At 34.1% G+C, this 27709-nt stretch overlaps 1 protein-coding gene across 2 annotated transcripts in view; it reads right to left on the bottom strand.

Moving 5' to 3' along the window:
- Nucleotides 1–2536: 2536 nt before the first annotated feature.
- Nucleotides 2537–27709, bottom strand: part of LOC106874972 (E3 ubiquitin-protein ligase UHRF1) — a 53353-nt gene continuing 28180 nt past the window's right edge. For both annotated transcript variants that reach the window (XM_014922901.3, XM_089356092.1), the window contains exons 2-17: nt 25254–25421; nt 21457–21543; nt 20038–20534; nt 17340–17555; nt 16042–16169; nt 15742–15928; nt 14893–15016; nt 14145–14252; nt 12567–12671; nt 10357–10463; nt 10088–10250; nt 8835–8972; nt 8630–8711; nt 6210–6346; nt 5636–5734; nt 2537–4683 (exon numbers count right to left, since the gene is read on the bottom strand). In XM_014922901.3, the coding sequence (XP_014778387.1) occupies nt 4534–4683; nt 5636–5734; nt 6210–6346; nt 8630–8711; nt 8835–8972; nt 10088–10250; nt 10357–10463; nt 12567–12671; nt 14145–14252; nt 14893–15016; nt 15742–15928; nt 16042–16169; nt 17340–17555; nt 20038–20534; nt 21457–21543; nt 25254–25421 (2496 nt within the window). In that variant the 3' untranslated portion in view covers nt 2537–4533. The remainder of the gene's footprint in view (nt 4684–5635; nt 5735–6209; nt 6347–8629; nt 8712–8834; nt 8973–10087; nt 10251–10356; nt 10464–12566; nt 12672–14144; nt 14253–14892; nt 15017–15741; nt 15929–16041; nt 16170–17339; nt 17556–20037; nt 20535–21456; nt 21544–25253; nt 25422–27709) is intronic.

The following is a 27709-nucleotide window of genomic DNA, read 5'->3' as shown; positions in this document are numbered from 1 at the left end:
TTTCATCAAAATTCCATGCTAATTTATGTTCCAGACACCATCTTAATAATGACAATTATTTTACAAAATTCTTCATTATTTTTCAAATTAGTAGAAACAAAGACTGTGTTTCAGCAAAGACATGGTAACAAAACGATTAAATTCCCAGTAGTCAATCCAGTTATCTTGTATAAAATATCTGAATGGCTTTTTAACCAAAATAACCAGTGTAAATTTTTTTTTGCCATTATGCCAATTTCCATTTTTTTGTTTTTAAATTTCAACTCTATGACTTCAAGCAAGGGTTAGATATTCCTTGTGATGGAGCTAAATTCAATATCACTACAACTTGATAATATATACACAGCAAGAATTTAGTTGCTAGAAACTGAGATAATTTTGGCATAGATATGGCAGCATGAAGTTTACTTTACTACCATATAGTTACAGATTCAATTCCACAGCTTCAGATTGATCGATGCCTTTATAGTGTAATTTGTTAGATGGAATATGTGTAGTATTCTAATACACCAGCAAAAGATATCTTAAAACTAGTTCTTCCCTATATATATATATATATATATATATATATATATATATTTATATATATATATATATATATATATATATATATATATTTATATATATATATATATATATATTTATATATATATATATTTATATATATATATATATATTTATATATATATATATTTTTATATATATATATTTTTATATATATATATATATATATATATATAGTAGAATTTGTTCAGGCTGAGTAGTACAGACACTACCTTGTCACCTTTACTATTATAAATGCAATGAACCAGTGGCTGACCTGTTTGGAACAATGAATCATTGCTTTTAACATACTAAATCTCTGCTTTTTTTATACATTTATTTCATTTAATCACATTATATGCAGGTGTTGCTCTGTCGAGAGGATTGCTTCCCAGCCACATGGTTTCAGGTTCAATCCCACTGCATGTGAGTGGATTTGGTAAATAGAAACTGAAAGAAGCCTGTCATATGTGTGAATGAACTTCATCATCATTGAAGCAAGGTTTCATGTTTCCAGTTTTTCATGAAAAGCATTTTCAGCCACAGGGGGAAAATATTACTCTTGCTTGGATATAGGTAAGGTCAGCAGCAACAAGAAGGGCATCTGATTTGAGAAAAATCTGCCCTTACATCGAAACATGGATGTCAAATGAAGAAAAGAAATTATATATGTGAACACATAGTTTTTTGTCTACCAAATTCCACTCACAAAGCATCAGTCAAACTGAGTATATGGCAACAGATGTTTGTCCAAGGTTCAGTGCAGTGTGATAGCACTCAGAACCACATAGTCTCAAAGCAAACTTTCTAACCACATAACATGTCTGCACACATTAAACTTTGTAGTTTATATAAAAAAAATTACTTAACACATCATAGAGCACATAAATCAATTATATTTAGCTTTAGTTGCAGATAAGTATGGCTATACTTGACTAAAAGCCTTGAAGGTGAAATCCAAATTGGGCCACGATCCATTGCCTGGAACGAAGAGCTTCAGCAAAGTTATATTTTTGTTTTCCTATAGAGGAGTTGTAATACCATTATTGAAGGGCAAACATTCTTATATAAAATTAATACAGTTAGCAACAAGAATCAAACTGAACAAAAAATCATTTTTCTTTCTCAAGAGGAAATCAAATGACATCCAAGACTATTAGTGACCAAGACTATTATTATTTTACTAACACCCATGACTATCATCCAAGACTATTATTATTTTACTAACACCCATGACTTAACACCTTCCATCTGAGAAGCCTACGCTACACCCTGGCAACACAGAGGTCCTGAACCATGCAGGCCTTCCCAGCATGTTCATCCTTCTTCAACAATGCAGACTGCACTGGCTAGGACATATCCACTGCATGAAGGATGGCCACATCCCAAAGGACAGTCTCTATGGGGAGCTGGTATCTGGAAGAAAAGCCACTGTTTGACCTTAGCTGTAATACAGGGATGTTGTAAAGAGAGATTTGAAGGGCCTTGTCATCAATGCAGACTCTTGCGGGGAGAGCTAAGCAGCTGACTGGCCAACATGGAGGAGCACCCTGAATGAATACCTCAAGTTAGAGGAAAAGTTAATGAGCACAGCAACAGACAAGTGGGTCCAGCAAAAAGGGTGCAGTTACTCCGACAGACATTAGACCATATACAAATGTGCTCTATGTGACAGAAACTGTCACTCATGTATAGGTCTGTTTAGCCACCAGAGATGCTGCTCCAGCTGAGCCGAAAACAGCAAGGTTACTGCCCATGGTCAGCTTGACCGAAGGAGGCCCTAGACTGAACACCTATGACTATGTTATGAATTTAGTAAATTAACTGTCATTATCGAATCAGTGTTTGAAACCATATTAACATGAAATTTTGAAGGAAAGTTTTTAATTTAGATCACTTGAAAACAGGAAGTTTGTATCAAAAGGGTTTTTAAAAATGTACCTCATAATGGAAATGAAAAGATATTTTTCAAAAATGAAGAAACCACAAACAATTTCAGTAAATTATTTTTATTTCATGGAAAATGATTTAAAGAAAGAAAAGAAAAAAAAAGCAGATATATTTATATATAATAAAATTTTATTTTGATAATTATACACACACTATGGAACCACTACAGCAGAACTCTAATAAAGTATCCAGATCAGTGGTTCTTAACCATGGCTCCCAGGGCTGCATGCGACTCTAAAGCGTCCTTCTGGCAGCCCTCAATGGTCTCTATAAATATAAATTTTTCTTTAATTGACTTGTTTTATTTATTTATTTATTTTTTTCATGTGGCCCCCTTAAAAAGATCCATGTTTTGGATCTGGCCCAGATATTAAAAAGGTTGAGAACCACCGATCTAGATATCTGCAGCTGCAAAAAGAGAGAATTCATTTGGCAGACAACTGATGCCAAGTTACCAATATCTGTACAATTTGGATGAGTTCTAGTGTAAATTCACATGTGCACAAAGGAACGAATAATGAAACGACTGGACACATTTAAAAATCAGCTTCATTAACTTACAGACATACATAAGGATTCACATTCACGTCTCCAATAGCTTATAATTTTTTTTTCTCTCATCCTCCACAAATTTCAGGTAAAAGACTCATTATAATGACTGTTTGGAAGAAAAGACTAAAGAAATAAGAAACCACACTATTAGACTAAATTATCATTTCTTAATAAAAATCCATTTGCTAAAGTATCATACAAGATGCATTTTCCCCCAAAAAAATCTCAAAAAAGAAAAAAAACCACCCTGGGTTCTATATGAAAAGTTAGTATTAAATGCTGCAATGCATTAAAGTTTTTTTTTTCCTGAATATGCACTGCAAGAATTGGTATGTGTCTGTTTAATATGCCTGTTTGTTTTTTGTGCATTAAATATGATAAACTAAAAACACCAAAAGTTCAAAAACAATAAAAACTGAAATGTATTGAACTAATTATCTTGACTATCAGGAAAGGATGTTTTCTCAGTAAATATCTTTTGGGTATTGCAGTTCCATCAAAATATTAAGTGATTCCCTATTGAGTATAAGTTCTTGTTAGAGAGACAATTGTGAATGAGCTAAATATTAACGAAAAATGAAATGCAGAAGATATAGAAGAGTGGAAGTAGTTAAAATAGGGTAAAAATTAAAATATAGGAAGAACAGCAATAATTTAAATCATTAAGGAGAATATTAAGAATGAAATTATCCAAGCAAAACAACAACAGGATAAAAAGTCTTAAAGTTAACCCTGGCTCCATAAGATGGCAAAAAAATAAAATCTTTTAAAAACAATATAGAATATAAATTCTAACAAAAGAATGTGCTGAAGTCAATATTAAAGAGAAAGATCTGAAAATATAAACTGGATGTGAGATAACTATAGATTTGGGGATTAAAAAAGAAATTGGTGAAAAATAAAAGCCATTAACATCTTTTTTTTTTATGTCTGTAGAAAAATAGCTTTTAAGTTATTAGTGTCAAGAATGTAGTTGCCAAGTTATGGTTGAGGACAGTTAGTGATTGGTTTTATAAAATAATATTTACATATGAGAAGGATAGCAAACGGTTACAAACCAGCCAGAACAGAATTTAGTGGGAAAAAAAGCATAAATCTCAAGAGAAAGACAGAAAAACCCCTTCTACAGTTCATTATTAGAGAAGTATTTAAAGAAATTCATTATCAATGCTCTCTTTTTCAGCTTATTATTATTATTTAATCTTAGATTTTATCACTAAATCCAAATTTTAAAAATCCAGTTGAGTTGAATAATGAAGATTATTAATCAATAAAAGATTGGAAGAAAAAAAAAAGCAAAACTGGAATGTAAGATGGAAGACAGAAAACTTAGTAGTTTGGTTTGAAAAGTGTGTGGTGTCAAGCTACATGAGACAAAGAGTGTTTATTTATGAAAGTGAGAATATTCCATGACCAAAGAACACACAAAAGTGAACTATAAGGAAAATAATGGCAGTGAAAGCAACAGTTAGTTATAGAATGATAATTTCAAGATCGGCCAGCACCATAACCAGGGTATAATTGAGACAGTATTTTTGACAATGTCTTGTTGATGTTCATGCTGTAACCTTTGCCCAACTCAGCTCGACACGAGGGGCATGTATAAATTTCAGCTTTGAATGATCGTTGCAAACAGGACTGAAAAGAAAAATAAAGTATACTCATTACAGCATAGCTAAATGCATCAATAAATCAAAATTAGAATATCAAATTTATTGAAAGGGGTTAGCACTAACAGGCAACACTTGTTCTCATGAAGTGACAAAAGCAAAACCAACCCCAAAAGGTAGTTTTAATGATTAATCCTCCTAAGAAGATACTGATTCAGCTACATGAGCCCCTAATAGAAGCCCACAGGGAGCCAAATTAAACTGTTTTAAATAATACATGTAACTCCTACTAAAAGTGTTTAGTGCCCTTTCCTTCGTTTGTCCACTCATTCAGATGTATGTACATCGTCATCATTCAACGTCCATCTTCCTTGTATGCACAGGTAGGATAGTTGACAGAAGCTGGCTAGGTAGAAGACTATCCCAGACTACTGTGTCTGAAAGGTTAATGTGACAGAGAGGCAGAAACAGGTATGTTTGTGTATGTATGTGTGTGTGTGTGTATATATATAGAGAGAGAGAAAGAGAGAGAGACTGTGTTCAAGTTTGATTTTTTTTTTTTTAATTTCATTTTAGATTTTTCATATTTTCATTGACTTTTTACACTTAGTTTGGGAAAGTTCCTAAATCCATATTTGATGTTTCCAGACCTCCATAGTTTCATTTTCAAGACTTGAATATATGTGGTGTCTGTGTTGTTTCTTATATACTGAATTAACTTTACCCAGCTCACATTAAATAAAATCTTACTCTTAGCGACTTGAAGTTTGGAAGCCAAGAAATTAAATAAGCCTTCAAAATGATGCAGATCTGTCCAGTTTGAATTAAAGAAAAGATGTAGATGATGAGAGGATGTTCAATTAGCAACCCAATATTTGTGTCAGTCATTATAGCACTGCTTACTTGATCATGACAGGATCAACAGAATGCACATCGATGGTGAATCAAGCTTAAGATTAAGGAAACATTTAATAACTTACTTTGCAAACATTATGGCAGCAATCAGTGGTGATGGGGTTGAAAACCAATTCCTGACAGCAGACACAAATGAACAATTCTTCCACTTTAGAAAAGAATACCTTTCAAACAAAAGAAAACACTTGCTATAACAACAGTCACCAATTTTATGATTTTTTTCCAGAAATTAGTTTAAAGACATGGGAAGAATATTTCATTGGAAGTATTATCTTGAAATGCTTAAGAGTTGATTGTATTTTAAAATGTTAGCAAGGATAGAATGTATACACAAAAGCATATTGTCAAAGCATTTCTTTTTAAAGATTTCTACCCCTAAATACAATCATAAAAACTATTTTAACATACATCTTCTCAAGCTATCAAAAAGACAGGCCTTCAGTATGACATATTAACACACCTTTCAATGTTGTAACCATTTTATCTGTGAGGCCTCACATCTTCAAAGACCTCACTATTTCTTCCTAGGATAAGAGCCTGCCAAATATTGACCCAGTAGAGGGACCAGCTACACACACTGGCAATTTATGTATAAATCATTTAAAATATAATGAAAAGAATTTTAAAAAGTGAACTAACTGTGGCTCCTTCTTTAGTTGACTGCATTGCTTCATTCCATAATTTAGAGTTAGCCCTGTCCTCCTTACATAACTTTGATACTGCAGGGTCCACTTTATAAGCTGCAACTTTTTGCTTCTTTTTGCTTGAAGCTTCAGCTAAGAAAGAAAAATTGATAAAATTAATTGCAAAAGTAAAAGTAGTCAAAACAAAAGAGAAAAAAACTCTCTCTCTCTCTTCAATACAGTTAAACTAGATTATCATTAACCCTTTCATTACCAACCTAGCTGAAACCAACTCTAGCTCTCTAGTACAAATGTCTTGTTTTCATATGTTTTGATTTAAAATCTTCCACCAAACCTGAGTCACAATTTGTTTCTAACACTAGCTCAATGACAAGTTATTTTACTAATTTCTTTGTTATATTTAAAATAATTGAAAGAAACACAGAGCATCTCAAAATAAATACAGTAACAAAAGGGTTAAACCAAAAATGAACAATACAAGACTTTTCCGAATTTGTTATTTCTGCTTGTAAAATGTAATTTTTTAATGTAAATCACAAGCAATTACCACAATCTATTTTGAGATTATATAAAAGAGATTCACATTTTAGAATCATCATCTGAAAATAGTAAACCCTATCCAGAAATTTGCACACATTTCAAGAGAAAAGTTTTTTTGTTACACCAGTCAATGCATTACTGTCGTTGTTTAAGTAATTTGCTTATCACTATGTCCAAAATACATCATCATCCTTTAATGTCTGTTTTCCATGTCTGATTTGGCCTGGTTTCTACAGCTGGATGCCCTTCCTAACATCAACCACTTTACACTAAAATCTTATATTGCTATTAACTTCATCTTTGAGTTATATATTAACAATATTTATACTCTACATTGCTTTTTGATAAGTTTGGTCACTCACATGGCATTGGTCAATTTGAGGCTATAGTAGAAAACACTTGCCCATGGTGCAATTTAGTTATGGAAAGAATTTCTTGACCATGTACCCATTTTTGTAGTAGGTTAGGAAAATTATAATCATAAATATTTAAATGATATAAATTTCTAAGTTCAGTACAAGAATAAAAATTTGTTAGCAGAAAGACTAACAGATTATATTGATCTCCAGTAGCATTAAAAGCAAATATTTGAATACAGATGAAGCTTAATACCATCTGGATGTATGTATATTATCCCAAACTAAGTTCAAACTAAGAACCAACATTTAAATGTATTAATGTTCTTATTTGCTAATACTGCACCTGTTATCATCATCATCACCATCATCATTTTTATGGTCACATTTTGTTTAGGGAAAGACTGTCATGACAGCATTCAACGACCACATGCCTTTACTGTTGCTAGTTCTTGTTCCCAAGTAAGGTGCTTACTATCCTGTCTTTTGCGCAAATGCAGCAGTGCACAGTGATATGGCATATTTTTAAGGCAGGCATAACTATTGACGCTGCCTAAATTGTGAAACTGTTTTAAACTTCAATGCGAAGACAGAAACACACGTATTCAAGCATATGTATACACTCACACAATGGGATTCTGTATAGTTTGTACAGAGTTTTGGTCAACCTGGTGCTACAGAAAACATCTGCTCATAGTAATACAATAAGAGTGAACTTGAAACCATATGGTTACAAAAAGAGCCTCTTAATCATTGCCTGTGATTAGGCTGAAAAATTATATCTTTGGTATTTTAATTGTATAAATTTGGTTAATCCAGGGCTGTCGTAGAAGACACGTGCCCGAAATGCTGCAGGGTTCAGTCCCACTGCATGGCACCTTGGGTAAATATCTTGTACTATAAACCCAAAGCCTTGTGAGTGAATTTCAGAAATGGGATGTGAAAAAGCCCATCAAGTGTGTGTGTGTTAATTTTTCAGTCTCCTTGACTTGACACTGCAAGAAGGTGTCCATTTCCAATCTCCCCTGTAAAAATGTCTAGCCTTGGAGATATGGTGAGGGTTGGTGACAGGAAGGGCATCCAACCATAGAAAATCTGCTTCAAAAGATTTTGTCTGATACATGTGATCATGAAACAGTGGATGTTGAAATGATGATGATGATGAAATTCCTAATTTTAGGCACATAACTACAAATTTGTTTGGAGAGAGAGGCTAATAAAAAATGGTGTTTTTTACATGTCGCCTGCACAGGAGCCAGTCCAGGGGCACTGGCAACGACATCGCTCGAATGTTTTTTCACGTGCCACTGACACAAGTTCCAGTAAGGCGATGCTGGTAACAATAAATTATATATCAATCTCCAGAAGGATGAAAGGCAAAGATAGATATGAAACTAAACACGAGAAGGCATATCGTCCATTACTTTACCAATTCTTCCCATCCACTAGCTAACTTTTAAATCAGAATACATTCCACAAGATTTAACATAAAGACTATAAATTGAAAATAAATTTTTACTTGATTCTCCAGAGGAATTTCGTTTCTTCTTTTTATCCTTTTCTTCTTTATGATTTTGTGCTTCAAGATAACCGTCAGGATACTAAAAAATCAAAGTAGAAGTTTGAGAATAGCAGAAAAAAAATTGAGATTGAGGGTGGTGGGGAGAAAACAGCAGATAAGTGGAGAAATCCAAGAAAATGCTAAAAAGACACCTGCTGCTTACCTGCATGGAGAGACCAAGCTCTTTAATACGTCTTTTGCCTGAATTTGTCCATGGTGCAGCTTGTGTATCATCTCTCCGTAAAAGGTAACGCCAAACTAGAAATCCAGACTTTCCTTTAGCTGGCCAATATTTGACAATCTGAAATTTAAAAGAAGAATCTTTAAAATTTGGAGATGAGGGCAATGATAGAATTAAGTGAAAAAAGATCTTAATTCAGATAATTATGTGTTTATTTATCATACTATTCAATGAGTTTGAAGTTGAGAAATTTTCATTCCCCCACCCCTATTTCTGTTGAAATATACTGCCTTTTATTCGTTTCAGTCGTTTGACTGCAGCCATACGGGAGCACCGCCTTTAGTCAAGCAAATTGACTCTAGGACTTATTCTTTGTAAGACTAGTACTTATTCTATTGGTCTCTTTTGCTGAACCGCAAAGTTACAGGGGCATAAACACATCAACATCGGTTGTCAAGCGATGGTGGGGGGACAAACACACACACACATATATATATATACATGACAGGCTTCTTTCAGTTTCTACCTACCAAATCCATTCACAAGGCTTTGGTCGGCCCAAAGCCATAGTAGAAGACACATGCCCAAGGTGCCACGCAGTGTGACTGAACTCGGAACCATATGGTTGGTAAGCAAGCTACTTACCACACAGCCACTCCTGCACCTTTGTTTCAATTATTATTATTATTATTATTATTTTGAAAATAATGAATTCAGTAAAATAACTTATTAAGCTGGTGTCTCAGGTGGAAAACTGGCAGAATGAATCATGAGCACACCAAGCAAAATGCGAAGCAGCATTTCATTCATCTCTTTACATTCTGAGTTCAAATTCTGCCAAGGTCAACTTTGTCTTTCATCCCTTAAGGGTTGATAAAATAAGTACCAGTTGAGCACTGGGGTTGATGTAATCGACTTACCACCCCACTGAAATTGCTGGTTTTGTGCCAAAATTTGAAACGGTTATCAAGCTGGTGTTTTGAACATAAATACGAAATTTTGATAGGTTTTAATCCTTCAGTAGTCAAACTGGCCATATCAGGCCCAAATATTCTACTAGTAATATGTTCAAACCGGCCAGGTCAGGCCTCTCAGACCTACTCTACAATGCCATTATGTATAATAAATTCGAAACAATATGAATAAATAAGCATTACATTTGACAAAGTAATCTGAATGCTAACGTTAAAATCACAAACTATTGTTAGATTTCAGAAAATTCAACTATCACTTGCCTTATAAATACCATCATATCGATTGCCTTCTAGAGGAGCGTATTTGGAATGTTTGCGGCCTTTACAACTGCGCACTACACGTACAGGTTTACCAGCACGCCAGTCTTTAGCTTCAGTTCCTTTCTTATCATCCAATGGAGCATTGCAGTTGCGTGCAAGGGCCCTGATTGCCAAAAGAGAAAAAGAAAAAAATCAAGATAGACATGGAAGTGATGTTTGTTAAGATATTGATAAATTACAATACAGAGCAAACAAGGTTATAAACTTACTTGTTATATCGAGTTAAGGTCTGATCACAAGATTGCTCTGCAGTTCTTTTGTTCCCTGACAGATCTCTGCCACCACTTCCTGTGTATGTGAAATCATCGCCATTGTCCTGTTAATAATATTAAAAGTTTAAAGCAAAGAATGACAAGTGAATGACATTTACACGACTATACATATTTCAGGATTTTTCATTTACTGCTTCCGATCACTAGATTGCAGCCATATCTCAGGCATTATTGCCTTCAAAGGTTCAGTCAAACAAATTGACCCCCAGTACTTAATTTTATGTCAGGCACTGATTCCATTGGTCTCTTTTGACTAAGTGCTAAGTTATAGGGATGTAAACAAACCAATATTGGTTTTTAGGTGAATGAGGGAGTGACAGAAATACTATAAAGTGGTTGGGGTTAGGAAGGGCATCCAGCTGCAGAAACCATGCCAAAACAGATAAATGGAACCTAGTGTAGTTCTTCAGCTGACCAGCTCCAGTCAAACCATCCAACCCATGCCAGCATGGAAAGCAGACATTAAATGATGACGATGATATACAACAGGCTTCCACACAGTTCCCATCTACCAAATTCAGTCACAAGGTGTTGCTTAACCCAGGATTATAGCAGAAGACACTTGTCCAAGGTGATGCACAGCACAACTGAACCCAAAATCAAAGGGTTGCAAAAAGATTTAAAACCAATTTATGTGCTATATTTCATACAATTAATTTTGTGGATACATGTATCATCATCATTTAACATCCATTTTCCATACTGGTATGGGTTGGACGGTTTGACAAGAGCTGGCCAGCCAGAAAGCTGTACCAGGATCCAATTGTCTATTTTGGCAAGGTTTCCACAGCTGGATGCCCTTTCTAATGCCAACCACTTTACAGAGTGTACTGGGTGCTTTTTACATGGTACCAGTACAGGTAACTTTTGTTACACAAAATTTTATTTTCAGAACAACAAACTACTGATTACAAAATATATACAAAATATTTATTCAACTAAATGCATGTGGGTGCATTCTCTCTCTCTCTCTCTCTCTCTTTCGCCTCCCCCTCCATGCCTGCATCATAGACTTCCATGCCAACATCTTTAACACTCTGCTTATGTCCTACTGTCCTGAGATTACCCTCAAAGTAGAGAGCTTATCTAATTTATCAGCAAGAGGACAACATATTTCACATTTTTCAACAACCATTTTATAAGAAGTTAGGAAAGTGGAACATCTCTATATGTCGAATCAATTGTACTATTTAAGCCACAAATTTAAAAGGCATTTCATTATAGAAATGAGGTTACTACATAATTTCTTTTTTTTTTTTTTTTTTTTTCATACTTAATAGGAAGAAAAATAGATGGCACTCCTGTTTATGGCTTTGCAGCTGGTGTTATTGAGTAAAATCAGTTATAAAAACTCCTACTTAGAAATAAACAAATAGTTTAGATAACTCTATAAGTTTAAAGTTGCATAATCATAAAAATATGCAAAGGAATGAAATGAGAAAGAAATGAAAAAGACTCCACATGAAAAGATTGAAAAAAAAAATTTTTTTTTTAATCAAATTGTCTTGCTAATCTGTAGGATAGTTTTGTTGGGCAACTGTTCTTTGCCAGCAGAATTTGTTGAGGTAGATTTTCTACAGCCAAATGCCCTTCCTGCTGTCAACATTCACCTGTTTCTAGAAAGGTAATATTTTCTCCAAGCCAAACCTATTTTCATTGCAGGTTGGGAAGAAAGGACACCACTTGTATGACAGTGGCACTTGTTTACAACTATAGTGTGATGTAAAAACTATGAAACACAAGACACACTAATGATGGAATTATTTCAGTTTCTTGTCTATCAAATCCATTTACAAGATCAGCTTGGAGCTATAATAGCAGACACTTACCCAAAGTACCAGGTAGTGGAACTGAACCCAAGACCATATGGTTGGGAAGCATATTTCTTAACCACACAGCCAGAGAAAAACAAGACTAGAGTTAAGGAAAGAGCATCCAACTACCTTGAATGTAGAGGAGAGAAAGAAAGACTAACGAAAACGTGAAGAGAAAACAGAGGCAGGCTGCCTGCCGAGTAAAAGCAGGAGAGAGAGTAAAACAGTAGAGTGAGAGTGTTTATGTGGTGCAGCTGGTGTAAACAGGTTACTGTTGTGAAAAAGAACTGCCGCCTACTTTAAATGGAAACAAGAACAAAGATGCCTACTCACTACATCGTCCTCATATCCTCCAGAAAGTACAATTGAAAATGCACCCACATCCTCACGGCCATGGATGCCTGCAACATGAGGTCTGTGAATTCCTGCTTCACTGACCTGAAAAATAAATCTTGAGATTAAAAACAAGGCTAAGAAAAAGAAAAAAAAGGGACATGATAAAGGGGTGAAGTGGAGAGAAATCAAAGAAAATAATGAACACTCCAGATATGAGATTACATTCAACACAGCTGCTAGTAAACCACTAGGGATGGCTGGGGGGGGGATGTCTTTAGACTTTGGTTGTGAGTGACATGCTTAATAAAAAATGTTACTAGTTACCTGCTTAACTAACTAGGACAGTGTTTCTGCCATTCCACAGATTGAGTTGGTAAATCTTCAATTCTTACATTTAAGAAGAAAAGAACCCTCACAAAAAGCAAAATATTTTACATGAGAGGGTGATTTCCTTTTATTCTTTAACAAATTAAAAGGATACAGGATACAGGAGTGGTCAGTTTAGTCCAACTACACCTACATCTTCTTGGGTCTTGTTCAAAATATTTGATAGTACAGTTAATAAAATAGCCAAAGCAATTTCCTAAACTTGGTTTTGAATCATTTTTATAAATTCACAATGTTTGATAGTGAGAAGGGTACACATTAAAGACCAACATTCACCTATAATAATCACATAAATCTGAGAGTTTAAATACTTTTTAAATACTTGAAAGAAATATAGCATAACTATTACCATCATTGTGTTTTTCAGAGAATGTTCACAGATATCTAAATGTTTTATGTTGAAAGTTCACGTTGTGATAGTCTTATCTCCCTTTACACTGAATAGACTAGAAAGGTTTCCAACATTTTAAACTCTGCACATAAAATAATCACTTTTGAAATAGACAAAAAGGACTTAGATAATAAGTATATTTGATTAAAACAGCTCCAGTACTTTTCAAAGGATATGTTCGATGGTCCCTAATTCTGACACAAATACCCTATGTTAAACGATCTACAAAATTAATTGAAACAAAGACAATATTTCAAAAGAAATATGGTAATAAAAAGGTTAAATAATGCCAAAAAATTACCAAAAAATGCAACAAAATTTAGTAAAATATTGGACTTCCAAAGATATATATAATAAAATTACTGAACAAGTACTATTTAACACTTTTGTTACCATATTTTTGAAAAAATAAACTGCTAATGTTTCAATTAATTTTGAAATTAATAAATGTAGTAAATTAATTTCGTTAAGCTGCTTTTTTTTAAAACCTAAATTAACATGAAATTCTGAGGGAAGGTTTTAATTTAAATCTTTTAAAAACAGAAGTTTGTATCATAGAACCAGGAATGTTCTCAGATGGGTTGGTATCAAAAAGGCTTTAGGATATTTTAGCATTGAGTCCATTGTAATCACAGCAGAGAGAGAAGGAGGACTCAGTTTGGAAGAAACTTTACTTCTTAGTGGTAATAGCTATTGGTATAAACTAAAACTAAAAAAAGAAAACATATTCTGTCAGAAACATTTAAATGACAGATTGACAATCTCTTCTTAAAAATGATGCTTTTTCACATATTTACCTGAACTCTAAATTTCCATGTTGTTCCAACAGGTACACCAGGAATAACACCAAAATGATCTGGAGGGACCAGTGTACATTCTTTCTGCCGACCAACACATGCCATTCCCTGAAAATTACACACATAATAAAAATAAACAATGATTTTGGAGAACTAAGTCACTATTTTGTAAATGCAAGCAAATTGCAAATCTACTAAAGACAATATATTACTAGAATTCAATTGTCCAGAGACAGTAGAATAGATTCAAGGAGAGAAACTGAACAAAATTAACTGTATCTCCATTGACTGTGAATAAGGTTAAAACAAACATATTTTATATTCATTTACAAATTAACAGAAACCCATATTAATATATTAATAATTCATTTAAGGTGGTGAGCTAGCAGAACCGTTAGCACACCAGGCAAAATGCTTAGCAGTATTTTGTCAGTCTGGGTTCAAATTCCACTGTGGTCAACTTTGCCTATCATTCTTTCAGGATCGATAAAATAAGTACCAGTTGAGCACTGGGTTCCATGTAATCAACTTAACCCTTCTCCCAAAATTGCTGGCCTTGTGCCACAATTTGAAACCTGTATATTAATAATTCATTTTGCTTTCTTCTTAAGCCAATGAGGTAACAGAAAGCTTCGTTTATTGGAACCATATAACAAATTATGATATAGTTCAATTTTAACTACAAGTAATCCAAAGATTAACGTTTCTATCTTTTCTAAACATTAAAAACTTGTACAAGTATACTTACTTTACCCCAATCCCGTGTGCTGGTGTTTTTTGCTGAAGGCATTTTCGCTCTTTTCTTGCTTTCCTTTAGTCGTTCTCCTGCTTTAACTACAGTTCCATCGTCAACCTTGCACTCTGGGCAGTACCTGTAGAACAATTTTCAGCATTTCATCTATTTGATATATATATATATATACAAACATATGACTCATGATTTTGTAAACAGATTCTGAAGGAAGCTTCTGCCTATCTCTCTCTCTCTCTCTCTCTCTGCATACATGCATCTGTTTTTGAATACACCTGTCTTGACATCACATGGTAATTGTAATTGAGTTTCAGTCATACAAGCAGAGCCATTAGTATCCAGCATTCTGTGAAAACATGTCAGCTAATGGCTTTGGGGGAAATATCTTGCTTGGAAGTAGTTAAATGTTGGCAACAGGAAGGGCATCTAGACATAGAAAATCTGCCTCAGACTCCTTTCAACCATTGCAAGCATAGAAAAGGAAGTTCACTTGCCAAACATGTAGTTTCAAGTTCAGTCCCACTGTATAGCACCTTAGGCAAGTGACTTCTAATACAGCTCCAGGATAACCAAAACCTAGAATGGATTTGGCAGACAGAAACTGAAAGAAGTCTGTCAAATATGTGTATGTTTTGTCTCCATCTCTTGGCATCACATTGTTGACATAAATGAATGTCACTGTTACACAGTGCTTTGTTTCCAATCTTTTATGTAAATATGTCAAACCTCAGAGAATCTGTCTCGATTCTATCTAACCCATGCAAACACGGAAAAGTGGATGTGAAAATAATGATGATACACACTTACACAGAAAATGTATTTATAAACAACAAAAGTAATACTGACCACTCGTCCTCATCAGGTATCTTTTCTAATGGTGGCTTCAAGCAATCTATATGGTACGCCATGTCACATTCATCACAAAGGATTTGTCTTTCAGGATTATTCTTGCCCCCACACACACTGCAGGCACAATGTCGACACTTTCGGCGTGGGTTGTCATTGCAGTAATCACATTCAGGTTTGTTCAATCCTGAAATAACAAGGAATGGTCAAATGATATAAAACAGAAAATATACAGGAAGAAGGAAATTTTTAGGGATTAAGTGAATGGAAAACTGACTGGTAATGGTAAAAAGTACAAACGTTTAGCAGGAGAAGCTTCTGGATTCGTTAGCAAATGAGACTCATTCATTTGCATGCCGGCAGACTCAATAGCAAATATTTCATCACGGAATAGAAGGTGACAATTCTCTAAAGGTGTCAAGTCTACTCTGAAAAATTAAATGAAAGGAAATCAATACATTTCTTAAATAATATGAAGCAATATGGTTCTTATAAAAAGATGGGGTGGGGGTATCAAAATCTTGATAGTGTCCTAAAGTGAGATAAATGTGATTAAGGTTTAATGCACATAGCTCAAGGTTTGTTATAAAGAGAATGTATTAGTCTACTGCTTTCTATGAGAAACACAAAAAAAAAAATGTTTCACGTAACCAAATTCAATAATGTGAAATAATCACATCAACCTAATTGGGTAAAAATGCTGCTATGATTAACCAATAAACAGCATATTCAGTTTCTAAAATAATTTTTTGAAATGCTTTTTTTGTTCCAGCGTTAGGCACAGGTATGGCTATGTGATCAAGAAGCTTGCTTCCCAACCATGTGCTTTTGGGATCAGTCCCCACTGCACAGCACTTTGGGTGTCTTCTATTATAGCTTCAAACTGACCATAGCCTTATGAGTGGAAGCTAAAAAAACTTGTTGAAAATGCCTGTGTATATCTTCTTGTCTGGGTATTACATTAGAGTTGTAAATGAACATCATTCACTTCCTGTCTTCATCTTCTGTGCAAGCAAAATGCCAGGCCACAGGGGAAATATTAGTTTGCCTAGAAACAAGTGAGGGGATCATGACAGGAAAGCCATCCAGCCATAGAAAATCTGCTTCAAAGATTCCTTTTCATTGATGCAAGCATGGAAAAGTGGACATAGAAACTATAATTGATTTCATCATCATTATTTTTTCAACTAATTGAAAGCAAGCAAGCTGAAACTTTGAAGTCACTGTCGCACATGCGTATGTGTGTGTGTGTGTGAAAAGACATGGCCTAGTGGTTAGGGTGTTGCACTCAAGATTGCTAGATTACAGGTTTGATTCCCAGACTAGGCAGTACTTTATGTGCCTAAACAAATCCATTTCATTTCATGCTGTTCTGGTTCACTCAACTTCAGTGGAATAGTCTTCCGACCAGAGGGAATGTTGGTCTGCTTGCCTAGTCACAGGGGTGTCATTATTCAAAGGCTAAAACAATGTGGAGCACTTTGTGACCAGTGGTGTATTACAACTTCAAAGAATCTGGTCAATACCATGAAATATATGTATGTGTTTGTGTATTTTAAATAGAACCCCATAACTTAAAACAAAGCAAATATTCTTACCCAATGAAAGCAGTACCATAAAGTTCCTTTATAGTACGAGTATCCCTTTTGGATGAGACAATGCAATCATACCAATAACCTCGCTGTTCAGGGGAATCATAATTATAGTTTGCCATTACTTTCTGTCCAACTGTTATGTCTTTGAACTTAATGATGTGGCGAGCACGTGGTCGAATTTGATTGCTGTCCAACTCAACTGGTTCATCCTCTTCATAGCTGAAATGTATCGGAATATTTCTAATGCATAAATCAATCGCAAGATCATCATCAATAAAATATAGCAATACCTTATTTTCTGAAATAACACAATAAGTTTCACTCTGAATGAAATCTGTGTGTGTGGGTGTACACACACACACACACACACATATATATATATATATATATATATATATATATATATATAACAGAAACACACCACTCATACAATCAAGATATTAACAGTATATAAAGGACAGTTAATTATATCATTATAATAAAAACACATGTAGAAATCAGTGGTTTCCTGTTTTCTGCTATTATGAGGAGATAAGGTGTACAGATACACACATATGTACACATAGGAAAAATCTAAGGCACAATAAATCAAATGTAGTTGAAACAACAATAAATATATCTTTATCTTTCACTTGTTTCAGTCGTTGGAATGAGGCTATGCTGAGAAACTACCTCAAAGGGCTTAGTCAATCAAACTGACCCCAGGACTTTATAGTTTGGTACTTATTTGATCCATCTCTTTTGCAAAACTGCTAGGTTACGGAGATGTAAATCAACCAGCAGTAGAGGGAACAAACATAAACGCATGTAGATATTTATATACGACAGCCTTCCTTACGTTTATTTCCACCTAAATTCACTCACGAGGCATTGGTTGGCCCAGGGCTATAGCTACATTTGCCCAAGGTATCACACAATAGGACTGAACTTGAAACAACATGGTTGCAAAGCAAACTTCGTAACCACAACCATACAAGTATGTGAAATGACAATGAGACTTCAACATACAATCTTTGATTTGAAAGTCAAACACCCAATCCAATATACAAAATATTTCATTCCAATTAACCAGTTGAGAAACAACCTTCATCAGAATGGTTAGAAGATATCTCACTATGCTAATCCAAATAAATAGCTATTACCCAACAGAATTAGCTATCAATGACTTCCTTTGTTAAAATTTTATGGCTCAAAAGTTAAGACTCTAAGCTCAAGAAAGATAACTCTTCTACTGATATTTTGCTTTTTGTTTCATTCAGAGAAGGATCCATGCCTGAAAAATTAACTTTATTATTGCTGGTGTGATAGAGGTATCTAGTCTGTTATACTTTGTTTTGCTCATGAAAACTGAAGATGCCATGTGCAGGCTTTAAACTAAATAACAGAGGTTCTCTAACAAATGCTAATGTAAGATAAACATATCATCACACATCAGTAAAGACATACAAAAAGTAAAAGTACCAGAACTTGATAAACTACCACAAAATGCAGTAAGGTGCCTGCTGATAGGTTGAAGGTCTAAAATGAATGAATAGCTTATATATTGCAAACCTGTATGACTGATTATGTTGACACAGAAAAATGATTGTAAAAATGAAGTACACAAAAACTATTAAAGAAAGGAGAAAAAAAGGGGTTATGGTGGAGTTCTGGAAAGAAGTTTTGAAACATGATCTCAGTAGAAAAACTCCCTAATATTCTCAAATAAAGAAGCTGACCCCATGGATAATTAGGGGGGAAAAAAACCCCACTAAATATTGATGATCAATATGACAATTTCATGTTTAAGCATATATTATATATGTATATATATATATATACACACAAATACATACAGCACAACAAAATATACTGAATAAATTAAACAAAAGACTGAATTACCAAAATGGAATATTTTACTCATTACTTGAGGAAAGCAATATTTTTCTTTTAGTTCCCACTCAGATGAACACTAATGGCATGACTTTCTCTCACAAACAGCTAATTGTTTGAAACGACAAGAGCATTTATGTGTGTGCACACTTGCTAATGGCACTCATTTGAATCTACCTCTCTCTCTCACTCTTTTTGTCGCCTCTTTTCCACAGCTTGACAGACTTATTACACCACAGAAATTCACCATTAGCACTAATATAACAGATAAATAAGTTTCAAATTAAATAAATGTTAAAACCAAAGTGCTATAGGCTTAATATTATATACCTGAATTAAATTTCGAAAGAATATATAATATTGTTTTGGTGCAGGTGTGGCTGTGTGGTAAGAAGTTTGCTCCCAAACCACATGATTCTGGGTTAGTCCCACTTGGGCAAGTGTCCTCTACTTATAACCTTGGGTCAACCAAAGTCTTGTGAGTGGATTTGGTAGACGGAAACTGAAAGAAGCCTATTTTACACATACACAGACACACACAAGCTTGTGTATCTTTGCTTACCCAAACTGTTTGACAACTATTGTTGGTGTTTTACATCCCTCTAACTTAGTGGTTCAGCAAAAAAGACTGATAGAATAAGTACCAGGCTAAAAAAAAAAAAAAAACCAATAAGTACTGGGGCCAATTCGTTTGAATAAAACTCTTGAAGGTGATGCCCTGACATGGCCACAGTCTAAAGACTGAAGAAGTAAAACAAATACTGTCACAAATATGGCAGTGCCGTAATTTATGATAAATCAAAAATTACGTGAATAAAGTAATACTCACCCATCAAAAACAATGGAATAAATAAATCCATCATTGGTTTTGGGAACATCTTTCAACAGTTTTTCTTTCCATTGGACATCACTGAGTTTAGAGTCTGTTTGTGTGTCCATTACAGGTAAACTGTCACAATGGTTAGCATTTTCATCAACAATAGTACCTTTTTCAGACAGCTTACTATCTGTTGAATTTGAATGAATTTGTTTGTTTTTATCAGCATTTTCATGAGACAAACCTGTGGAAGCATTGCACTCTTCATTGCTGATTCGTGTATCCAGTATATTTTCTGTATCTGTCCTGCCAATATCATTTGCACAACCCTCAATTCTATCCCTGCTACATTCATTTTTATTATCTGAATTGACCACCTCTTGCAATGGGGTGGCAGTAGAGTCACTACCCTTTCGGGCATTTGTACAAAGTTTTGGAATTATTTTAACAATTTTTGCCTCGAACCAAGCTCCCATTGTTGGGTCCCTGCCATCAATAATGTCACCTATCTGTAAATGAATAACACAAAAAACAAATATCACATTATTTTCAAAGCTAACAAGAAAGCTCATGAACATCACATTTAAAAGACAGACTAGTGGGAAGGTTTAACAAATTTGCTATCAATTGTAAAACAGGAGATTTTTTATTATGAGCCACTTTAACCTTTTTGGGACACTTAGGCTGACTCAGCCTGTGACACAAGCTGAAAGGGCTTTGAGGTCAATCCATCAGCCCAGTGGAACAAATGTTGTGAATGGTTTGTTTTGAAGTGTAATAGTTAATCAGAGATCGTTTTTCAGTAGATGTATCTCAATAGAAAAAATTTTGGTCTTTTTGGCTAAACATACCAAAATGTGTCTCAAAGGGGTTAAATAATTCACAACAGAAAGCACTGAAAATATTAGAGCTTCCATAGAAGATAAAGCAGTGATTCTTCAACTTTTGTAGAATCATCCTCATTGATTCTACATTTCATTCTCAGTTCCTAGATTAGTTTTCATACAATGAAAAGTAAGATTAATTTATTCCAAACGACTGCACCCATATACTACAATGTGTTCTAGAAACTGGTTGCAATCATGATTTGACATCACGTTTTGACATTAGATTACTTAACTTCATATACAAGTCACAATTTTAATGAAAACTTGGTCTAGAGAACCCCCAACTGAAGATGAAAATTGCTGGAATTCTTTAGCAATTATAAAATTGATTCTTCATAATTAGCACAAAAACATAGCATTTTATCTCCATAAGAACCAAGGAAAAATGTTTTATCTAAATATAACTGATTTTCACTGGTAACTTAAGAGAAAGTTTACATCTTGGGTCAATTGTATCAAAATTTAACATCAACATTAACTCAGTACATAATTTTCAATTTAACTAAAAAATAAGTTAACATCTTTCATAAAAAAAAATACATACTTTATAAATACTATCTGAAATATCTTCTGTTTCACCAGACAACTGTCCAGATGTAGAAGCTTTAGCTGCTGGAAGACAGGATTCAGGCTAATAAAAAAAAGAAAGATTGAAAATGTAAATAAATAAATATACTGTTCTAAATTCTGAGATACTAAACTGCTACAATTTCAAATTCTGCTGCAGCCCCCTGGGTAATTATCTTGCTACTGTGAATTTAATGATAAAAATATCTGCTCTAACATGTAAATATTTAAATATGTTAAAATGCTGTCATTTATGAAAAGTTTGTTTTTTTTCTTAGTGATGCCTCTAATGTATAATAAGGACAATATTTTCTTCTACAGATGTCCAAAAATTATTTTTAAACAAGTCTTTGTTGACAAAATGACGTGCCATTTGGTTCATCTTTATTTATTCAATTACTGCATGCCTACGGCAATTTTCAGGTGCTCTAAGGGTGGTGGGAGAAAGTTATTCTTAACCCAATTGCCTGCAGCAGACGACACTCTGATAAAAACTGCCACAGTCTTGGTCAGTGGCCCTCAACCATTTTTTGGCCTATGGACCCCTTTGATTCCTAATTTATTCTACTGGACCTCCATACCCATTCAATGTTTTAAATAATTCTATTATTATATTTTTATGATCAAATATTATAAGGAATTGTATAAAAAAATAAAAATATATTGTAGAAATATGAGCAATTTATTGGACGTAAATTTTAACAACAAAACCTTATATGGACTCTGGTTGAGAACCACTGGTCTGGGCAGTAGAGTTTAAAACCTAACAGTTTTTCAAAATGGATAGTTTGACAGATTTAGAAATTTACAACTAAGCATATAAACTTTATGAGGTTTACAAAATCCAAAAAAGGAAAACTGAACTTTATTCTGGAAAGGATTAAAAGTATATAAATCTGTGAATTAGTGAATAATATCAACTGAACTCTAATTTGTAAATGTATAACATTTGCAAAGAAATGAAAGGTGAAGCTCATACAATAAAATATAACTGACATTAAAAATAATTCTAATACATATTTAATCTCATTGATATGAATCAATCATGCATTATCTTCTAGCTTTGAAAATTCAATGATGTGACTGTTGATTTTTCCATTGATGTTGTTAATTAGGTGTGAGAGGTCAGAGCTGGCCAGTTTAAACATAAAACGAGGGGGGGGAAAAAAAAAAGGCCCGAATATAGCCAGTTTAAAGACTAAAGGGTTAAATATATCAGAGCACCCCCCAATATTCCAGCCATCTTTCACTCACACTCCAGTTCTTGAACTTCAATTTGATTTTTCTTCAGAGTGGGATGGCCAAAATGGTAGAATGCAAACACTGTATGGTTTTTATTTGAATTGTGCTAGAGTTAATTTTAACTTTAAGGCTTCAGGGATCCATAGAATAAGCATTGGTAATTGTATTAGGTCCATTGTCTCTCTCTCTCTCTCCCTAATTTACAGTGTATCAACCAATATCAAAAATTATTACATTGTTTCACCTGATAAATTTTAGCTCACTTGGTTAACTGTTTTTGTAGTAATAAATGTGTGTGTGTGTGTGTGTGTGTGTGTGTGTGTGTGTGTGTGTGTGTGTGTGTGTGTGTGTGTGTGCGTGCGTGCGTGCGTGCGTGCATGCGTTTGTGCAAATAAAAATTTGGATTTCTGAGTTTTCAAGGGATGTGTCCATACACCATTTTACTAATTCAATGTTGTTATTTTTATGTAATTCTTAATATATCTATAAATTTAAAGTGTTACATTTTACTCATTACAGTTCTCTATTATCAGTAAAGCTAATAAGAAACACTAAGGGAGAAGAAACAATTATTTTTAAACAAAAATTGACTGTAAACAAGTTGATACTCAATATTACATACCCACAGATGAAATAATCACTAAATGGGGATAATCTATTTTAGTTATGTATAATATTTTGCTATTTGTATCAGATGCTCACTCATATTTCCTCCTATTTCAGACAAATCAAGTAAAGATGTATAGATGTACCAGGCGATAAGTACTGCTTACATACAAACTTTATAATCGGGGGCTAACTTCAATAAGGGGAGATAACAACAGCTCGATCTGACATTTTACTATGAAATGCAGACTTGCTTCAAATTGTCGATTTTTGTTTGTACTTGAGGAATGTCCTTCACGTGCGTTTATGTATCAAAACATTAAGCAGTATGTTATATACCCTTTCCTTTCTATATTCCCATAGAACTACAGGGTGTTTCACTGATAGGTTTCAATTCTTAATAACTTTCTTATCTTTACAAATCAATGCAAGAAATGTTGATACAACATAAAAGACATAATGGAAATTAATATGCACAAGTCAAATTTTGCAACACCACTACATCATATATGAAAAATAACATCGCCCACAAGAAAAAATCCAAGCTAGTCAAGTCTGGGGAACGTGAAGGCCAGCTCCCATTGCCGTAGCGGGAGATTATTCTCTCTCCAAAGCACTACCATAACAACTGCATTCTCTTGCAGTATGAGTAGTTGCCCCATCTTGCCGGAACCGTGTATGAGGTCTACTTTGAATGGTTTTCACATTCCCAAGACTTTAGCCCAGATTTTTTCTTGTGTGGATACCTGGAGGAGAGGGTTTATGTCAACAAACCGGAGACCCTGGTGCAACTGAAAGAGAATATCGATAGAGAAATCAAAGAAGTGGGGTCTGAAACTCTTAAGGGCGTTATAACGCAAGTTTTGGAAAGTGCACGGGCGTGCGAAACCGAAAATGGCTGCCATTTAAGCGATGTCATTTTTCATATGTGATGTAGTGGTGTTGCAAAATTTGATTTGTGCATATTAATTTGCATTACGTCCTTTATATTGTATCAAAATTTCATGCATTTATTAGTAAAGAAAGTTATTAAAAATTGAAACCCATCAGTGACTTTTGAAACACTGTACATAGCCACTACTTAGCTTTAGTTTCTGAAGCTTAGAGATGAGAGAGAAAAATCTCCCTGGATAGGATGCTAATCTACTACTTTTTATGTAGCAAGAATTAAATTTAGCACAAGAAACCAATAAATCACTCATGAACCTCTATATGGTCCCTAGATACAGCAGAAACAGTAGCCAGATTTCCCTCAAACTACACCTTACTATCTTGAAGGACAATTTGGATTATGTAGTCTTAACTAGATACACAATGTCCAATAAGGACAGGATCGCTTTTGATCATGTCTACTCAGCTAGTGCTAGCCTGTGGCTAAAAAAAACAACTGTTTACAGTGGTAATTATACATCCTCATAATACCTGCATAAATGTAGGTGAACTTGGGCATCTGGAGTCAAGTATTTCAACAAGATATAAAGCAGCAACTTAATCCTTGCTGACTTCACCATCCATCCTCATGTTAGCATACTGCAATACAAAGAATTACAACCTACTGTGAGGAAAGAGAAGCAGATCTAAAAACAGTAATATACATTGGAACTCGGTGCGATCTTGCAGATCAAATCATCCAACTCATGCCAGCATCGGAAAACCAACGCTAAATGATGATTGCGTGTGAGTACACTGTATTTACTCATGTATAAACTACACTATTTTATACTTGATTTTAATCGGTAAAAAAAAACTGTGGTGTGACTACTACGACTAAGTATGGTATGTTCTTCCTCCCAAGGGAATATTTTCATGAAAAAATTGTCAATTGAAAATACATGTGCTGTTTAGAAATGAAAAGCAACAATTATTTAATGATGAAAAGAAAGGAATTGAAAGCTCTTGAGAAGACAAATTCGAAATATAACTTACCATTTTATTTTCCTTATCTGAAGAGTTAGAATTCTCTTCACTCTCATATTCAATTGGTTTTGGTTCATCTTTCTGTACAGGTGCTACTGGGATTTTCTGCCGTATCATCAACTGAATGAGGTCATTGAGGCCAACATTATAGTCAAACAAAGTATGGCCATTTACAAGCTAAAAGAAGAAAATAATACAGAAAACTAATATTTAAGTTGTCATATTTACTGGCTTATAAAACATCAATTTGTGTAATAACTTTCATCTTTAGATTCCATACTTTTTACACTTAAAATTGATAACTGCAGATATTTCTTAATGAAGTTTCCTATCATACATGGAGAAGCTCAAGAAATTATTCTCTCATGAATATATAATTAAAAAATGGTTCTAAATAAAAATATATGGCTGAATGATCAGCATTTAACCCTTTGGCATTCAAATTACTTTTTGAAATGTGATACTTTTTTTATTCACATTGGTTTGAATTAATCATGCATTATCTCATAGCTTTGAGATTTCAATGAGGTGATTGTTTATTTTTTGAATGACATTGTAGAATATGTATGAGAGGTTGGATCATGTCAGTTTTGAATATAAAACAAGTAGGATATTCTGGGTCAGGTATGGCTGGTTTAAATGCTAAGTCAGTTGTCTGTAGACAATAATATCTTAACAAAAACTATTTCTGCAGCTGTTCTTGAAAGACAGTGAAATTTGGACCGATTCCACCACTCTTATGTTATATGTGACTTTTTTTTATCTATACATCAGAACCAGAAGGACAGCACCCATAACCTTCACACCCCATCCCATCAAAATCGTTAAGATCTAACCTGAGTACCTGTGGCAAAGCATACAAGTGAATACCTGAATACTGGAAACAAAAAATTCAGCTAAAAACATCTAAGGATCAGGTGACAGTGCAAAACTACTAAACCATATGTTGGATAGGTAGACATCCTGCCCAAGAATCTTTCAACACCTCCAGTAATTAGCTAGTAATCATTTTAATAACAACCAAAGCCAAATTAAGACAAGGAAGGTTGTTTTGAGGCAAAATGAACAAAAGGGATATATATTTCAGGTGATGGACAGAAAAGACAATGATCATGATAAAAATGTAAAATGCCCCCCCCCTTACGAACTGAACAATGAAAACATTGTGCAAGTGAGTTGGGTGTCATGCCTAGGTGTCCTCCTTTCCCACACAGCCTTTTCTCCAGTTGTCACCATAGTGCCTTATGTCCAACTAACTGAACTGTGTCTCCTTTTTGGTGGTCTTTGCTTAAAACTTCAACATTTGTCAGCATCTGCATAGAACACTTTCAGCATTTATATAATGAACCACATCTTTGTAGCATTCATAAGTTTATGCACTTATTTGTTGATATTACAGTAGTTTCTTAATCATTATGCAATTTAGTTTTATATTTAATAATTGATTTTGTATGAGTTCAGTAATAGAATCTGCCAACAGCTGTAGCTAAAAGATATCAACCAGTGTAAAACCAAAGATAAATAGTAATTGCTTAGTATATATTGATTGCCACATGGCCACAAATTATGGGAAAGTGGCAACATATTGATTGATTTCCAACTGAACTGATTGATTTCCAATAAATGCCAGTAGTTATTTTATTGTGGTGAGAATGGAAGAAAGATATCAATATTGGCAAGATGTGAATTTAGAATGTAAATGGGCAAAACTAAACACTGCAATGAAAGGTTCTCAGTTTGGTTGCTTGACCTACTAGAAATAGGAGTCAAACCTCTCTCAAATTGCACCCTACTGCTTTAAAACAAGAAATGGATACTTTGGATAATGTAGTCATAGGCATACTCCAAAACAAAAAAAAAAAAAAGACAGGATGGTCATGATTGGAATCAAGTAGAGTGTTTAAACAATATCTAAATACTATCTCATGCTCTGTCTGTCATGCTACTGCCTTATCAAAGAAATAAAAATTTTGTCTGCTGAATTGAATTAAAAAAAACAAATATATGTAAAGAACTTTTGTTTGATGGTGAATATTCCAGTTGCTTGATCAATGGCACTACATACTCTTTGAATTATTACGTAGGTGTATATTCCATAGGTACTTGTACTCTTCGACTAATTCTCTGGCAGAATCAGTGTAACTATGTGTGCACTTGGCCCTTGGAATTAAAGATGAAATCCAGAGTCTGTATATCTATTTTCACCAGCAGTTATTCAGTGACATAAGACTAAGGTAAGAAGAAGTCATCTGCCCAAAGTGATATGCGGTGGGATCGAACCAAGGATCCGTTGATTGTGAAGTGAACTTCTCAACCATGTATAGACTCCAAAGTGATAAAACACACACTTTTCAAACTTCTATGTGGATTCCTTCATTCCTTAAATATTTTTCTATGCTAAGTAGTGTACAATCTTATAGGTTTATTTAAGACTTCTTCCATCTCTACTTTGACATGTCTTTACT

Source organism: Octopus bimaculoides, chromosome 8, assembly GCF_046866305.1.
Source record: "Octopus bimaculoides isolate indiv1 chromosome 8, ASM4686630v1, whole genome shotgun sequence".
NCBI lineage: Eukaryota > Metazoa > Mollusca > Cephalopoda > Octopoda > Octopodidae > Octopus > Octopus bimaculoides.
Note: the sequence above shows the minus strand (reverse complement) of the source record. Positions and strands in the feature narration are given on the sequence as shown.